Source organism: Hevea brasiliensis, chromosome 8, assembly GCF_030052815.1.
Source record: "Hevea brasiliensis isolate MT/VB/25A 57/8 chromosome 8, ASM3005281v1, whole genome shotgun sequence".
Lineage (NCBI taxonomy): Eukaryota > Viridiplantae > Streptophyta > Magnoliopsida > Malpighiales > Euphorbiaceae > Hevea > Hevea brasiliensis.
In genome coordinates this window covers 34,573,987-34,593,938 of record NC_079500.1, presented here as the reverse complement: position 1 = coordinate 34,593,938, position 19,952 = coordinate 34,573,987, and the positions used below count along the sequence as shown (strand labels likewise).

The following is a 19,952-nucleotide window of genomic DNA, read 5'->3' as shown; positions in this document are numbered from 1 at the left end:
CCATGATCATCCATCATGCATATCACTATTTAACAATTAAATAAAATATACATACTTAAATTAAATTGAATATCTCATATTCAACTTAAAAATCAAGATTTGAATATGATTCAAATAAATTTAAAAATTCAGATTTGAATCTCATTCAAACAAATTTAAAAATTCAGATTTGAATCACATTCAAACAACTTCAAAAATTCAGATTTGAATCACATTCAAACATTTTTTAAAAAATCAGATTTGAATCACATTCAAATATTTTTTAAAAAATCAGATCTGAATTTTATTGAATCAATTTTAAAAAATCAGATTTAAATATGATTCAAACAACTTTAAAAATTCAGATTTGAATCACATTCAAACAACTTTTAAAATTCAGATTTGAATCACATTCAAACAATTTTTAAAATTCTGATTTGAATCATAATTTAATTGTGTGATTAAAACAACTAATTAAACACTTTAATTAGTCAAAGAATAGGCCTTAGATCATACAACAATTGCAGAATTAAAAGCCAAACCTTGAACCACCCATGGAACCATTGTTGCCGCCACCAATGGTGGCTTCACCATGTGTGCCGCCACACCTCTTGATCCAACTAGCAATGAATCAATCATCTCATGATCAAATCACACAATTAAATCATATAATCAACAATCTAAATGGCAAATATAGTGGCTCGATACCAATTGAAGGAACAGGCGTGAAAAACACAAGATTATACCATTGAATTCAAAAATTTTCACCTAGGGTCACATGCACCATGCAAGATTTATTTTTATCTATTTGATTTCAATGATAAACAACATATTAAAACTCTTTTAATATGTTTTTGGATCTGTATTTGCCATTTAAGATTTTAAAATTAATCAGATTAATTTTAGAACCCTAGATTAAATCAAGAACGATTACACTAACCTCTTGATGTGCCGCAGTGTCTGCGCTTTGAGATTCGTCTTGACACCAGATGTTGTCCCTCTAGCTTGTCCACACCAAGAACACCTATGGCAGCCCTTGAACAGCTTCTAAAGCCTTTTCTATTAATTAGAAATTCAAGTTCTGCCTTTTAAGAGATTAGAGATGTAAACAGGACACTAGAAACAATTTCTAGTGTTCTTAATTCAAGAGATTGATGGCTAATCTCTTTGAATTGATGAGAGATGAAGAGAAATAGCTGGAGAGGCTCAAAGTGGCGTGACATATGAGAGGAGAGGCTGCTGGTTGTGTTTTCTTTTCATAACCCCACTTAAATAGCTAGGTTAACACATTAAACCCTAGCCACATGTCACCTTTTGATTAGCTCTAGGTTTAAGTGACCCAATCACATTGTGCCAAGTGTCAAACCTATATTTAATCTTGATTTTAATCATCTTACATGATTAAAATTATTTGGCAAGCTTATGTGTTATGCCATGTGTCACCATCTCATGGTGCCACGTGTCACACTGTGAAATGACCAAAATGCTCCTGTGTCTTAATTTTGAGTTCTTAACCCAAAATAATTATTTTCTTCTTCTAATTAATTTATATCAAATATAAATTAATTAATTAATCTCTATTAATTAATTTCTCATCAATTAAATTCATATTTAAACACTTTAAATATAAATTTAATTTATACTACACATCCAATAATCTAGATTTGGTTTCAAGTCAGGCTAGGACTTTGCAATTTAATTGCAAACCAAATCTATTTAATTAATCAATTAAACTCTTTAATTAATTAATTAAATCATATTTAAATAGGTGATAACTTGTGTATGTGTGTGACTTACTAGGCTAATCACTAATTGGCAATGAGACATGATATCAACTCTTAATATCATCGAACTCTTTCTTACCATAAATGATTTCTCTAAATCATTTTATGAACCTCATAGACCATGGTTAACACCTAGCATAGCATGCCATGGCCACCCAATTAGTAATAAGATTTACCTTAAATGAACCTATAATCATATGTTACCATGCACTAGAATCTCTCTGTTACAAAATCCCAACTCAAGCCGAGTCATGGTTCATGTCAAACTCCATTTGCTATGAATATTATGTTCTCTTTTAATTCCAGTTCTTGATTAAAAGATTTTTCTCATCGAAACTCTTTTCGAATAAATCTATCTGTCTGGCCAGAACTTGAAACATCAAGAACAATTAAATGAACATAGGATTTTATCTCTATTTACTTAGAGGAACATTCCATCTTGATCAACACCTACCTCCATATATAACTAGCAGAGCCAACACATGCCCATATACCCATACATAGTACAAGTATGAAAGCAGATCAAACTCAAACTACCTATATACAAGATAAGCTGTGCTATCTCAGTCTAAAGATTATATGCATCGATATGATTTATGACAAAACATTGACAAGAGTAAACTCCATGTGCTTGTCATAAGTGTCACTGGTTCGGCCTACTTATCATTTATAAGTGCCTATCAAGTTTGTTATATGGCATGAGACTCACCATTCCATCTTATTTATATCTCATATAAATAACTTGGGAACAAACATGAATACAATCTTTCTGGATAAGTCATGTCCTTATTATGAAGTATCCTCGATTGTGAACCTATTTATGATACTTTGTGCTAGAAATATTGTCACTCATATTCTTAACAACTTAAGAATAATATTTCTAACAAAATATCAATGGACCTTTTCTATTACACATAAATATATTATGTAAACGGAAAAGTGGAAATGCCTTTTATTATTAAAATATGTACAAGATACATACTAAATGATATGCTCTAGGGCATACTACTAACAATTATAGCCACTGGTGCATATGTATCAAAGTATCAATTCCCTCTTTTTGTTTAAAACCCTTTGAAACCAATCTAACTTTAAAAGTTTGAATCGATCCATCTGTGTTATATTTTCTTCTGAAAACCCATTTACATCCTATTGATTTGGAACCAGGTGGCAAATCAACTAGAACCCATGTATTATTAAATAATAATAAATCCATTTCATCATTGATTGCCTCTTTCCAAAAGGCCACATCCCTTATAGTCATTGCCTCTTGAAACGTTTTAGGATCATTTTCTACATTTAACAAAATTGGTATTTTGTTAAGTACAACTGACCTATTGCCTTATACTAGAAAAATAATAGCCTGAGAAGATATAAAATCTGGATGTAAATTCTTTTCTTTTCTAATACGTTGACTTCTTCTAATTTTATTAGAAGAATCTAACTTTCTTTTATTGCTAGAAGTCGATTCAAAATTAATATCAATACTAGAACCATTGCTTTGACTTGAACTATTCATGGGGTCACGTATAGGGTCATTATGAAATTTATTTTCAAAAAATTCAACATCCCTAGATTCTATAATTACATTTAAGTCTAAATTTAAAATTCTATAAGCTTTGGAATTTTCGGCACAACCAACAAAAACTCCTTTTAAAGCTCTAGGACCTAATTTAGTCCTTTTAGGGTCTGGAACTCTATAATATGCTAAACAGCCCCATACTATTAGATAGTTCAATTTACGTTTTTTATTTTTCCATAATTCATATGGAGAAATCTTAAATTTTCTAGAGGGAATTCTTTTATGTAAGTGACAAGCAGTAAGTAAAGCTTCTCCCTATAAGTTTGTTGGCAAATTAGATTTCACAAGCATAGAATTAAGCATATCCACTAAGGTTCTATTCTTTCTTTCTGCCAACCCATTTTTTTATGGTGTATAAGGTGCACTAATTTGATGTATAATTCCATTTTCTTCACAAAATGTAACGGCCCGGCCCACTAGTGATATTGTCCGCTCTGGGCTGAAGCCCTCACGGTTTTAAAACGCGTCAATAGGGGTTAGGAACCTCCATCTTATAAACCCAGCATCTCTCCCGTGTTTTGTCAATGTAACGGCATTTGCCTAGGGTGTTACAATCCACCCCCCCTTATGGGACTCAGCGTCCTCGCTGAGGTTTGCCCCACCATTGTTCAAGGTTGCACGCGAACCTGACTCTGATACCACAAATGTAACGGCCCGGCCCACTAGTGATATTATCCGCTCTGGGCTGAAGCCCTCACGGTTTTAAAACGCGTCAATAGGGGTTAGGAACCTCCATCTTGTAAACCCAGCATCTCTCCCGTGTTTTGTCGATGTGGGATTTGCCTAGGGTGTTACACAAAATGAAGAAAATTCAATGGAAAAATACTCACGACCTCTGTCACTTCTCAAAATTTTGATTTTTTTTTCCTTTTTGATTCTCAACTTCAGATTTATAAATCTAAAACATTTGGAATGCTTGATCCTTATTTTTCATTAAATAAACATAAGTATATTTGGAGAAATCATCTATGAAAGTTATAAAATATCTATTTCCTCCTTTAGTCAATATTCCATTTAATTCACAAATATCAGAATGCACAAGTTCTAATAACTTAGAAGATCTTTCAACTTTTGGAAAAGATTTCTTAATCATTTTTGCTTGTATACAGATTTCACAAGATTTTTTATTGTCATCTATATATGAAATCAAACCATGTTTAGCCATAAATTTTAAAGATCTAAAACTAATATGTGCTAAACGATCATGCCATAAAGATAAAGATGACTCAACAGTATAAACAGAAATATTCATATTATTGTTAATACTGACTTTAAACATTCCATCATATGAGTAACCTTTTCCCACAAATAGTCCATTTATAGACACAATTATTTTATCAGACTCCAGAACAGCCTTATAACCTTTCTTACACAATAGACTAGCAGACACAAGATTTTTCCTTATTTCTGGCACATACAACACATTTACTAATAATAGCTTCTTCCCAGAAGTGAAGTTTAATTCAACACTTCCTTTTCCCTCCACTTTAGCGGAATCATGATTTCCCATTAGAACTTTCTGCTCATTTACAACTTCTTCATAATTTTTAAATTGAGTCTTGTAATTGAAAACATGAACAGTACCCCCAGAATCATACCACCAATCATTAGATTTGGTTGTTGTAGCCATATTGAGTTATGTTACCATTCCAATATACAAATCTGATGTCATTGCAATCAATTCAGTAGTTTGTTCAATTATATTTGCTTTATTGGAATTCTGAGCACTATTATTCGTATCTTCTTTCTTATGTTTCTTTAGAAACCTGTATTCACGTTTGTAATGCCCTTTCTTGCCACAATTGTAATAAGTTCTTCCTTTCTTTGATTTGTTGTTGCTGCCATAACTAGTACTGTTGCCTGCTGCTTCAGAAAACTTTCTCTTACTTCAAGAATTTTTCTTTTGAAAATTTTGACTTCCTTGCACAAAATTAACTTTTATAGTAGATTCAAAAAAGAATTTCTTATCACGATTTCTTGTCTCTTCTTCAATGTGCAAGTGCTTCTGAATCTGTTCAAGAGAAAAATCTTCTGTGGTATGTAGTAATTTCTTCCTATAATCATTCCAACTAGGAGGAAGTTTTGCTATTATTCCTCCTACTTGCAACGATTCAGGAACTATCACTTTCAAATCTTTAAGTTTTGAAACAAGGACATGTAACTCATGGACTTGATCCATAACAGATATATTATCAACCATTTGGAATTCAAAATATTTCATGATAAAAATTTATCCACACCTTGTTTTTCTTAGTTGTATTTGAACTCCAGTGATTTCTAGATTTCCATTGGAGACTTGACAGAAGTAAATAGATCATATAGCCTATCTGACAAGTTGTTAAGAATATGACCTCTGCATAGCAATTCATCTTCTTCACGTTTGTCTCGATCTGCTTTCACTTGTTCAGAATCTTCTGGAGTTAGTGGTGAAATAGCAGGCAGAATTGGATCAAGTATATAAGAAATCTTCAATATGGTGAGTAAGAATAGCATCTTGTTTTTCCAGCGAACATAGTTTGTCCCATCAAAACGATCAAGTTTCACAAACTCTTGATTCATCACGGAAACAGCCTTAGACTCCATTGCGATTAATACCTTAAAATTATTGAGGCAGTGGGTATAGAATAGGCTTTGAGGTGTGATGAATCACTATCTTTAAGGTATTAATTGCCCCCACTAGATTGCTGCAAGGTTATGGCAATATACCTCCAGGATACAATAAAGCCTGAAATCTACAGACAGCAACTCCTGAATATTTTCCTTAAGAACTCTTTATATGAACTAAATTTAGAGAGACTAGAAGAAAAGAAGAAGAAGTATAGTAGTATATATCTAAATTGAAAAACTCATCCATATTTATAAAGAATGAAAAGTCATGGCACATTTTCTAGATATACACATCTGTTTATCTCTAATAGATACAACTGTTTGTGTAATAGACATGTCTGTTTATTAAAAGACACCTATACAAATAGTTGGACAGATCTGTTTATTAACAGACACCTATACAAATAGTTATGACTTTTTGTATACAATAGACATGTCTGTTTATTAACAGATACTTATACAAACAGTTGTAACTGTTTGTATAGAATTGACATGTCTGTCTATTAACACCTCTAATTGGTTACGTAGTAGAATTAGAGATGAATTGATTGGTATATATTTTGTCATTATAAATACCTTTTTTATCACAATAATTCTGTTGTGACAAATTTATTTTGTCATCTTGTTTGTCAAAATAAGCTCGTCTTAATAAGTAAACGGTGACAAATTTAATTTTGTGAAAATAAATTAGCAATTATAGTGACAAAGGTAACATGTCACTAAAACTACAATATTTTGACAAAATACTTTGTCTCAAAAGAAGATAAGTTTATCACAACAAGCCAACTTTTGTCACAATATTTTTATGTTTAAGGTAAAATTATTGACATTTATAGTAACAAAATTTTATATTGTGACAAATAATATTTTGCCAAAATTTTAATAATGACAAATAAATTTCTCATAAATGTAATTATGACAAAATATTAATTGTCATGATAGTTATTTTGACACAATAAATTTTATCACTTGTGATTTAATGTGACAAAAATATTTTGTTGTAATATTTATAGTGACAACAAAAAATTTATCAAAAAATAATTAATGTGATGAATTCAGTGCATCACAATTGAAATTCTGACAAAAATATAATTGTCATAAAGCTAGGGGAATGACAAAATATTTAATCACAATTAATATTTTGTAACAAAATATATTACATCAAAAATTTATAAGGGTGACAAAATATAGGTTTTATGCATTCAATTAGAACAAATACTATTTTGTAATAGTAACGAACTTGTTTTTCACAAATTAAAAAGTAACTAATTTTTATTTGTCAAAATAATTATTGTAAAAATTATTTTCATCATATTTTATTTAATGTGACAAAAAGTTTTTTATCTATTGGCAAAATAAATATGTCAAAATTTTTAATGGTGTCATTTTATTTTTTCAAAATCTTTATAGTGATAAAGTTGTTTTTGACATTAATTAAAAAAGTGACAAAAACCTTCTTATCATAGTTACTATAATAACAAATAATAATGAAAAAAATCTAATTGAAAATTACTAAATTATTTTTTTAAAATAATATCTTTATTACATTGAAAAGTATCACAAAAATGACATAGAAACAGTGCATAAAATTATTCCATAAAAAATTCTACTACAAATGCTTAAATTAAGTTTAAAAAAATGTCAAAAAAAATAGAATAAATTGTATAAATAATCCTAAAGAAATTTCAACTATTAATGCTTAAATTAAGTCAAACAATAGTACTTGCATTCCCTTCACTCCTTCGCTGTAGCACGAATTCTTCAAACAAAGCCTTAAGTTGATTTTGTGATTCTCACAAATCATTGATAGTAGCCTGCTGACTTTTTATTTGTTGTTCTTGATTTTTAATTTACTCTGTTAATTCATTGGTTCATTTTTCAGCTGCCATCTTTTCAGCTTGTAGAATAGCTTCAAATTCCAAATCTTTAGAACTAATTGGCTTCACCCCATAACCAAGTCCACGAGCATAACCAGATTTTGACTTTAGTACTTTCTCTAGAATTTGACGCCCACTGATTTCAGTGCCTTCATCTATTGCTTGCTTAGAAAGAGCTTTCATTTGCTCCTACAAACATTATAATTTAATTCAAATATTCCAAGAACTACATAAATTGTGATAAAAAAATATTAAAATCACTTACATAATTCTCTTGAGCTTGTGGGTGGGTCCATGTGCCATCTTCTTATGGTGAGTGTCAAAATAAAGTTTCAGCTCAATAGGGTCTTCATACATTTGCTCAGAATTTTCATCTAAATTTGCTTTTATATTTTCATTCAAATCTTTCTCTAAATCTTCCTCCAAAAGTTCCTATATTTGAAAGATATGAAAATTTCAATTTAAAGTTAATCCATTTAATAGTAAATAAGCTCATTGAAATGATTTAAATGTAACCTACAAGGTCAAATATTCATACCATTTCAAAAATGCGCTAACAATAAGACTTTGAACCAGATGTATGTGAAACTTCTAACTTGTCTCTATTATTTTTGTTTGCTACACTTCGAACCTATATAGAATATTCAACTTTAACTTTTCAGTGTGTTACACAATTAACAATATTAATTGATGATAATATAATAGTACTTTACGCACCTTAAACTCCTCACTTTCAAAATGTCCACACAATTTAGCCCAATCTTCTGCTTTCATATGCTCAGGAGGATTTTTATGTGCTTCCTCTGGAGTTTGAAATTTTAAATAATGTTTATGACATTGATGTTTGTAAGTCAGAAAACGTTTTGCCATAATTTTATCAACCACCTTCTTTGTGTGAGGATCACTTAAGCATATATCAAATTCACCCTGCAAATACGCAAGTAAAAAATATAACTTCTAAAAAGAAAAGAATAATAATAATAATAATAATAATAATAATAATAATAATAATAATCTAACCTCAAGTTTTGTGAACAATGGTTTTTTCAGATCATCAGTCATTTTTTTCCAATAAAAAACTCCAAGTGGTGCAAACAATCGAATTATCACGCCTATTTCCATTTTAAATAATTTTTCAGCTGGACCAACTGATAGATGCATTCCTTTTTTTATCATGAGACCCTTTATTTTTTGTCCCTCTTTCATACGCTTTTTCACCTCAAAACCTCTAGCTATACCGTGACCTCTCTTTTTTATTAGACAAGCTGCATTATGATAAAAAAAAATGTTAGTATTAAACCCTTATGAAAGCTAAAAGGAAAAAAAAATTACCTTCACTATTTACTGGTTCAACAGTCGTTGATTCATTTGGTGTGGTTGATACATTATCAATCACATTTGAGGTAATTGATGGATTGCTAATTGTGTTGGGTAATAATGAATTTGATGGTGTAGACTCATTACCAATCACATTTGACCTATTTGGTGGATTGCTTATTGTTCTAGATAATGAAGAATTTGTTGGTTTACAGCCATGTTGACCTTGTGAAGGGTGTTGTCCACCTGCTGTTACTCTTTTCTTGCGACTTGTGCCATGGTTGTTCAATTCAAGACTGATTATTTAATATTTATCCAAAAGTCATCAATATCAATAATAGAAAAAATAAATTATAAGAAAAATAACACATTAAGATCTAAAAATAAAACTGAACACATTGAAGTTTTTAGTAAAAGAAATAAATAATAATGGCAATAACAGGAAGACATTATAGTATCAATAATATATCTAACTCCCTAATCTTAAAAGTTCATTATTTAACTATCAAAAATTTTATAAAGCTTGAAGTATAGATAAATACTTGTTTAATTTATTTTCTTTTAATATATTGATTAATAAAATAAATTTACATTGAAGTGTCCAAACCTTTTAGTTAAAAATATTTTGATATCATATACAAAATAATTTATCTAAAAAAATCCAACCTGTGGATAAAAGTTTAAGAATACTTTTAATATTTTTAGTTAATAATTATTTTTATTTTTTTTATTTTATATATTTATTTTTATACAATTTAAAATTTTAAATTCACAATCATTTCAATTAAAAAAAAAACTTATATGCTGCAGATTTTAGCAATAATAGTAGTGATTTCAATAAATATTTTAAAAGTTTACTATTATGGTTCAGATTTTATATAATATAATAAATTAATTTACTTAATTTAATAGGTTGAAATAAAGTCAATCTACATTAATTTTATATATATATATATATATATATATATATATATATATATAGAGAGAGAGAGAGAGAGAGAGAGAGAGAGTAGTGTTTCTGTTTTTTTTTTTCGGTTATTTACTTTTCACAATATAAATATACTAAAATCTTTTTTTTGTCATTTAGAAAAAATGTTTTTGTTCTTCATATGAACAATATTCTTTATTTTTATGTTTTTATTTCTTAAAAATTATTTTTTTAGATTATTTTTTTTCACTATTTTATATATATTAGCACTCAATCCTTTAAACCTATGAATAGTGCCATATATTTTTTTTTTTAACTTTTCACGTTCATTGTTACGATTTTTTTATTTTTGATTTTTTTAGATTATTTAGTTTTCTACAATATAAATATACTAAAATTATTTTCATTGCTATGTGAACCATGTTTTTTTTTTGTCTTTTGACCTTTTTCAATTTTTTTGAGATTATTTACTTTTTAAAAATATTATATATATACTAAAAGTCTAAAATTCAATCATTTACACAGTTTCAATGCCCAATTTTTTTCTTTAATTTTTTTATTTTTTTTATCATTTGGCACTATAATGTGTCACTTTAGTGGGAGATTCAACTGTTTTCATTCTAATATCAATAAAAATCTACTGATCAACAATTATGCAAATACAAGGCAATAATAATTCAGTAAAAAAATATATTATCACTGATATTAGGATGGAACGAAATTGTAAAAAACCCAAATACAAATACACAATCAAACAATGATTAATATAAAGCATTGTAACTATAATGTAATATATTTGCATGATCATTAAAATGTTGAATTTCATAAAATTTGAAAGCAAATATAAATCATACAACCTTTTTTTAATATAAAAACCTAAAATTATTATATATCAAATCCAATGGTCAAATAATTATATTGATTTATTATCACAAATTTCATAAATAATAAAAACCTAAAATTAATATTCGTAACCATATGTAGAGAGCCATTGAAACAAAGGTTTTAAAATTTCACAAACAATAAAACCCTAAAATTTATATCCATGCAATATCCATAGAGAATCATTAAAAAAAAAGGAATATATAAATAAAAGGCAAGGCACTTACAAGTGATGAGCGCAACCACCGATTAGAGCAAAAATAGTGAAAAGAAAATAACTAAGAAGACAAAGGAGTATTGCGATGCATAAAAATATAAGGAAGAGATGGAAGGTTGAAGTACACTTCTTATATATTAGGGTATTATTATTATTATTATTTTTTGGAGGGAATAAGAAAAAAAAAAAACTACTGGTTTTCTTTCTAAATAAATAAAAATATGGCGGTAGAACGTAGCAATTGGTTAGGATTGTTTCTTTCTAATTAAATTGGCTAAACTTGTCATTATCCGTGAATTTTTTATCACTTTAAACAAATTGATATTCTTTTATATTAAACTAATTAAAATATATTTTTATCCTATATTTTATTACTTTTTTTTTAATTGAAAAGATATTATATTCTATTATATGATTTGAAAGCAAATTCTGATTTATTTATTAAGTGAAAAAAATAGTATCAAATTTTTAGTTTTACAGAATTTAATGAGATAATATTTTTAATTAATTAATTAATGACTTGTCGAAAGCTAATTTATTTTTAATGGTTTAAGTACGTTAAGAGGAAAAAAATAAAAAAATGATATTAATTGTTTAATAAAATAATGTAAATATGATATATTGTAAGTTTAGGTACAAATAAAATTTTTTTTATCATCGGCATTTAAGAATTTATTATGAAAAATTTAAATTAATTATATGTTCCTTTTGCAACAACAATCAAAATAATGATTACAAGTCGTCTAACCAATATCTTGAATTATGAAGAAATATTTTAATTTGAATAAACTAAAATAATTAGGAATTTAATTAAAAGTCCAACATTAATGAAAGTCTTAAACTAATTATGAATTTAAATAATTTAAATAATTCCTAATCAAATAAGAATTAGAAATCCTAAATAATATTGGAATGCAAAAATTTCAAAACTGAATCCTATATGGACTTTAATATATAGATATAGTTGGATTCATCTATATATTAAAGGAGTATAAACAAAAAACTATTGAAATTTCTATTTATGCGAGCTTTCTATCCACTATTTGCCTAAAATTACATATCAATCTTTTAAACTTCTGAAGGCACATCTATATTATTTCGAATAACAGGTTCATTATTTTTAGAGTATTTATAATTATTTTAACCTTTTATTATGTCATCATATTTTTTTTTTACATATTTTCATTATCAATTGCAGTTATCTTTTAAAATTTGGAATAAATTAATATAATATGATTAGATTTTAATAAAGAAAATTTTAGGCAAAACTTTATTTTTAATGTCAAATTGTTCTAATATTCTAAATTATTTCCATACCTATAATTGTATTGTAGAATTGATATAATATTAAGAATTCTTCTGAAGCATCAATTGTTGTCTTTATCAGTATACATGTTGGTTATTGGGCTTTTTTTTTCCTGAGTATTATAATTTTTATGAGTCTTTCTTATTATATTTGTAATTTTGGATCCCTGATGATTTATTTTTAACAATATTACTTGATATATAAAAAAAAATTATAAAACACAATTGAATAACATTGTTAGAAATATAAGTTCAAATTGAATTAGAAGTTAAATTTAATTAGGAAGTTTAGGGGTAGAATTTTATTTAGCAAGAATTAAAAAAGAAAGAAAGAAACAAACAAAGAAAGAATTGTCTGTTCAATTTGGTCTAACCGAGTTAGTCTAGGAGTATGAAACAAGTCCATATTGGACTTCGTTTCTTTGGCCATTGGTTAAGGCTTGTAAAGAGAAGCAATAAAGTAAAGGCCATATTTTTGTAGGGAGTGGGGTGGCATGCCACAAAATTGAGGAATTGCAATTTTAAAGCCAAGTTACGCCACCTTGACTGTAAGTAAATATTGAAACCTTATGAGACTTTTTATTTTTAATTTAATTTTATTATATATAATTTAATTAATACTTAAATTTCAATTATGATTGCTGGAACAACTATTGAAGTGGTGAGTTTCGAAATTTAACTGTTATTTTATTTCATTTAATTTTATTTTTTTATTATCTGAGAAAAAATATTAATATGTTAATATTTGAATACTGCAGTAAATATTTAGATAGGGAGAATGATATTTTTAACATTTCATATTTACATATAACTAGAGTTAAAATAGAATTAAATTATTAAAGTTTTTATATTTACTTTTTAGTAAATATAAAATTTATAATAATTAGTTTTAAACTTCTAAAGTCCTTTTATTAGTAGGATTGGTGTCCTATTATAAAGTGCAAAATCCATACATAAGAGAGCAATGGAATAAAAGAAAATAAAATTACAGCCATCACTTATTTCGGCCACTAAGAATTTATTTATTTTAATTACAATATGAAGTCTAATGATTTATATATAATAATGAAAAGAGCATAAACAACATTCAATATTAGGATTCAAGTTTAATTTTTTTATTAATAACAGGTTCATTATTAATTAATAACACTTAATAATGCATGTCTTGTGTTATATATTTTGGCTTTATTTATTTTAACCTCGTCAGATCCTTATTTGATAAGGATTGATGGACTTCAAGTCCAAGTAGGACTTAAAATATCCAAGCTTTAATTAAAAATAAAAAAGACTTTAACTAAATGATCAATTTAAATAATATAATATGAGTCCGAATAAAATATAAGAATTAGAAATCCTAAACAATATTGGAATGCAAAAGTAAAAAATTGAATCTTATATGAACTTTAATAAGATGTATATATATATATATATATATATAAAAGAGAAAAAAAAATTGAAATTTTACTCAACCTTGCGCAAGTCATTCTCCATCGCAAAAATTTATAGAGTATCAAGCACATCAACATTATTTCGAATAACAAGTTCAATTATGTTTATATTTATTTTAACATTTTATTTATGGCTATCATAATTTCTTTGCCTATTTTCATTATTTTTGTAATCTAACACTCTAATTCCTGTATTCTAGTCTTTATGGTGCATGAACTAAATTGAAGTACACTGTACAATTGAATTTTTAATCAGATTTTGTTATTGATATAATTTTTTTTTTATGAGTAACTTTATTGAATTATATTTGAGCTGTATATTTGTGTGTATATATCCTCTTAATTTCACTATAAGATTAATCTTGGTAACTTTTTAATTGTATTGATTGGATTGTAATTAAAGATTCAAATTTATGTTATAATTAGGTTTGATCATTGGATTTAGTTTGGTTGGTTCTTGCCTATCTCAATTTTTCACAAGTTATAATAGCCAATTAAGGTACAAATAACTAAAACCCCAACTTCTTTTTAGTAATTTTTTAAATTAATTAGTTACATTCTTTAGCCCTTTGTCCATAAAATTTATACTTTCGTCTTTTGTATTTTTTTTTTTTTAATTTTTGCTCCACAAATATACATAAAAAATAGAAGACACAGTGTAACTAGTGCAAATGGAGTCCTTGTAAATATGGTCATCTGTCAAATAAAATAAAGACATCATAGGCTAATTACTACCATTTGGCAAGAGAATTGATACTGTAAAATCTGTTAGTGCAATTGTTGTTGATTTTATTTGAATAAGTTAACTCTTTTGTGGAGATTTAATCAAAATCTTCAACGTGATAATTATGTAAGTTTTCTTTAATTATAGTCGAAAATTAATTATATCATAAAGATTATTTCATAATTGGAGCCAATTAAATAAAAAAAGAAATATATTTTTCCTTAGTTCATTGAGTCAAATTTTCTTAATTATGTTATATTATAAATACTTAAAAAATTTTCTTATAAGTTGATTAAGTTGCCTTGAATATTTTGAAATTTGAATTATATATATATATATATATATATATATATATATATATATTCCTCATTAATTTTTTAATTTGAATGATATCACACCAATGAGCTAAATTGGTGATTTTAATTCTTTTTTATGGGTAAATTTTGTAAAAAAAAAAAAATTCTATTTATAGTAATATTTTTAATAAATATATAAATAATTATAATAATTCTTTGAATATGATTTTCAAGAAAAATTATATTAAATTGCCCAATATGATATTAGAAACTTAGCCTTTTAAGTTTGAAACTTCTCTCCTTTCCCTTGCCAAATGTAGGTTTAAATCCCAAACTTATGCTTTTTACTTTATTTATTTATTACAGGTTAACATAATGGATAGAAGTTGGATGCTAAATAAGAATAAATTTAGTTCAGAATATATTCAAGGGGTGCGTAGTTTCTTAGATGTTGCAAAACAACATGTTGACTCCAGTGGTAGGATTCGATGTCCTTGCAAAAATTGTAACAATTGTTACTTGAAAAAAGTGGTAGAGGTGAAACAAGACTTGTTTCTTCATGGGTTTGTTGAGGATTATACTCAATGGACACATCATGGTGAGTCTTTTGAATAAGATGTTGGTATTCATTTGGGTGATTCACATGATGATGATAATCTTAGTGATCAAGTTAAAGATCAACATGACAATACTTTTGAAATGTTAAAAGACATGTGCAATTCTAATTTCACAGAATTTAGTGCTGAACGACCCTCGAGCAATCATGAAACAACCTCATCTGAAAAGGAAGTAGAGAAATTTGCTAGATTGTTGAATGATGCTCAATGCGAACTATACCCAGGTTGTAAGAAGTATTCCAAATTATCATTTCTTATCAAGATGATTTATAACAAAACAATTACTAATTCTAGCAATAAGTCCTTCAGTATGAACTTAGAGTTATTCAAGGATGCGCTCCCAGAAGGTGAAACACTTCCCAAATCTTATTATGAGGTGAAAAAATTGATGCATGATCTTGGCATTGGTTATATCACCATAGATGCATGTGTGAATGATTGCATACTATATTGGAAGGAGTATGAGCATTTAGATACATGCCTTAATCCGATGTGTAGAGCCCCTCGATGGAAGTATGGTTTGGGTAAATGTAAGAAGATTGCTCAAAAGGTAGTTAGATATTTTCCTTTGAAACCTAGACTTCAAAGATTATTTATGTCGAAGGAAATTGCTAAGGATATGAGGTGGCATAAAGAAAAGCGGGTAAATGATGATGTTATTAGGCATCCAGCTGATGCTGAGGCATGGAAAGAGTTTGATAAGGAAAATGATTGGTTTGCTCAAGATCCTCGCAATGTGTGACTTGGGCTTGCAAGTGATGGATTCAACCCATTTGGCAATATGAGCACCAGTTATAGTATGTGGCCGGTCATTCTACTTCCTTACAATTTGCCACCTTGGAAATGTATGAAGGAGCCATTTTTATTTTTATCCATGCTTATACCAGGTAAGGATTCTCCTGGTAATGATATTGATGTTTATTTACGACCATTAATAGATGAACTAAAAGAATTATGGGAAAATGGTGTGGAGACATTTGATTCATATAGTAACGAAAATTTTCAATTACATGCTGCATTGTTATGGACAATAAATGATTTTCCTGCTTATGGAATGTTATCTGGGTGGAGTACAAAGGGAAAATTAGCATGTCCAGTTTGCAACAAATGGACATATTCACTTACTTTAAAGAATGGGCAGAAGCAATGTTATATGGGTCATCGTAGATATTTGGATAAACAACATCCATAGAGGAAAAGTAAAAAGTTTAATGGTAAGATAGAGTATCAAGAAAAACCCAAAGAATTATCAGGAGATGACATACTTATCCAAACATCTTATATTCCATAAGATGTGAAATTTGGAAAGCCATGTAATAAAAGGAAGCGTAAGTGTACAGAACAAGAGCTGAATTGGACTAAAAGGAGTATATTTTTTGAACTTCCTTATTGGAAAACATTGAAGTTACGCCACAATTTGGATGTGATGCACATTGAGAAAAATATAAGTGAAACCATTATAGGGACGTTGTTGGCAATAGATGGGAAGACAAAAGACAATGTCAAGACTCGTTTGGATTTGGAAGAAATGGGTATAAGAAAAGAATTGCACTTGCAAAGAGATGGTGATAGGATTTTAATGCCATTAGCATGTTACACTTTACCATTATCAGAAAGGAAGAAGTTTTGTGAATGGTTAAAATTAATTAAGTTACATGATGGTTACGCCTCTAACTTGTCTCGATGCATAAATGTTGATGATTGTAGATTATCAGGAATGAAAAGCCATGACTATCATGTATTTTTACAACGATTACTTCCAGCTGTAGCTCATGGTTTTTTGAGAAAGGATCTTTATATTGTGTTGTCTGAGTTGAGTTCTTTCTTCAAAGACTTATGCTCGAAGACAATGGAAAGAGCTACTTTACATAAGTTACAAAATGATATAGCTCTAATATTGTGTAAACTTGAAACCATATATCCACCATCATTTTTTGTGATTATGACACATTTATCAATTCACTTACCATGTGAAATAGAACTTGGTGGGCCAGTTCAATATCGATGGATGTATTTTGTTGAAAGGTAACTTCAAATTTTATGCTTTATTTTATTATTTTATTCAATTATGAGCATTGTTATATAGTTACTTATATCAATTCTCTCTATTAAATAAATAATTTTATGTTCTTATGTTCTTTGAAACAAACGGTGCGCAACAAAGCTCGCCCAGAAGGTTCCATTGCTGAGGCATATATCAATAAAGAGTGCCTTAACTTTTGTTCCATGTACTTTCATGGTGTTGAAACTAGGCACAATCGAGTGGAAAGGAATTTTGATAGGCCTGAAATGTCGATACCCAATGGGTTTTTAATTTTTGCACAAAAGGTAAGAACTTTAGGAGTAGCTGTATATGATATGCTATCCTTGTCTGATTTCAAGAAAATTCAATGGTACATACTTAAAAATTGCGAGATGATAGAATCTTATTTAAAGTAAGTTATGATATCATTTAAAAGTTTTGCGTTTAATTCAGTTGTAATTACAAGTCATTATATATATATATATATATATATATATATATATAACTAATATGTTGTTTCACATGTATAGTTTGCACAAGGAAGAACTTCAAAGACAAAGTATTGCTAATGTACAACATAGACATCAGGATGAATTTCCATCTTGGTTTAAGTAATATGTAAGTTTTTTTTTATTATTGATTAAATATATATTATCAAACAAGATACTAGATTTTTTATGAATATTATTTTTTAGGTGGTACAAAAGAATCTAAGAGGCTCGCTTGAATCAACAAATCATTTATATGTGTTGGGTTTAGGGCCTGATATGCGTGTTGCAAAGTATAGTGGTATAATTGTGAATGGAATTAGATTTCACAACATTGAACGTGACAAGTATCGTCATACTCAAAATAGTGGTATTGTGGTGAAAGGAGAACATAATTCAGAAGAAATTGATTTTTATGGTGAGTTAACTAATATCATTGAGCTTGAGTATTGTCATGGGAATTGTGTTTATGTGTTTAAATGTAACTGGTGGAATATCGGCGATAAAAAGAATGGATCAAGAACATATGGCCAATTAATGAGTGTTAATGTGAATCGAAAATGGTATGTAGATGACCCTTTTGTGTTGGCAAATCAAGCATCGCAAGCATTTTATATAAATGATATAAAAAATGGCAGTGGTTGGAAAATTGTGCAGAAATCTTATCCTATAAATGTATATGATGTTCCAGAAAATGAAGGAATAGATAATGAAAGATTTGACTTTAATGACGAGCCCTATCAGCAATATGAGATAAATGATGGAAATGTGATTGAACAAATTGATAATCAAGATATAGAATCATTGCATCATGATGATGAAATTTTAGAAGAAATTGATGCTACCACTATACTCTCAAAGAATAGCCGAAAATCAAGTGAAGATACAATTAGTGATGATTCTACTGATGAAGAAGATGATACGATTATTGATTATTGTGTTAGTGATGCTGATGACAAGGAAGAAGATGACAACAATGAAAACAATTATGATGAGGAAGATGATGATGATTTTTAATATTTGTTACTGCATATTTCTTTTTTATTTTTTTTTATACTCAAAACATATTGTAAACCACTTATTTTATTGTGAACTACAATTTATTCTATTATATTTAATTTTTCATAATAATATTTTAACTTCAAATATTATTGATAAATTGAATGGAAAATAACCATTATTGAAAAACCTATTTTACTATTATTACTGATAATTTATTTGTTACGACAAAAGTTTTTAGCGATAAATATTTAAATATATTTGACAAAATTATGTTATCACCATATTTTCCTGTTTTATTTTAAAAATATTGTCACAATATATAATAATTAAATTGATAAACATTTTTTTGTAACTATTATTTTCAATTAATCATTTATTGTGACAAATATTTTTATAACAGTAAATATTACATATAGTAACAAAATCTTTTGTATCAAAATCTTATATAATAAAATATAGTGATTAGTTTTTTCCTTCACCAAATATGTTTGTCACCACATCTAATTTATTGGTGCCAAATTTTTGGCGCCAATGATTTTGTGACAAAACATTATAACAAAATATTTATTTGACACTACATGTCTTACACATTTTTTTATTATGACAAAATGTTGTAACAAATTTATATTTTATTATTAAATTATCATCTTTTTATGTTTAATATGACTAATTATAATTTTGTCACAATACATCTATATATTGTGATAAAATATAATTTATCAAAATTTATTTTATCATAACAAACTAAATTTATTGTAGTGAAGTATAAAATTGCAAAATAATAATAATAATAATAATAATAATAATAATAATAATAATAATAATAATAAAAAATAAAGTAAATAACTATAACAATAATATTTATGTGGTTTACCC

The 19,952-nt window shown here is 27.5% G+C and overlaps 2 protein-coding genes across 2 annotated transcripts; both read left to right on the top strand.

Annotated features, from left to right (window-relative positions):
* Positions 1-15,321: 15,321 nt before the first annotated feature.
* Positions 15,322-16,305, top strand: LOC131182125 (uncharacterized). The gene is made up of 2 exons (XM_058150771.1): positions 15,322-15,544; positions 15,680-16,305. Exons 1-2 carry the CDS (start codon positions 15,322-15,324, stop codon positions 16,303-16,305), a joined length of 849 nt encoding a protein of 282 aa, XP_058006754.1.
* A 132-nt stretch (positions 16,306-16,437) lies between these two features.
* LOC131182124 (uncharacterized) lies at positions 16,438-19,091 on the top strand. Its single transcript, XM_058150770.1, has 4 exons — positions 16,438-16,659; positions 16,969-17,588; positions 17,816-17,891; positions 18,282-19,091. Exons 1-4 carry the CDS (start codon positions 16,438-16,440, stop codon positions 19,089-19,091), a joined length of 1,728 nt encoding a protein of 575 aa, XP_058006753.1.
* The last annotated feature ends 861 nt before the right edge of the window (positions 19,092-19,952 follow it).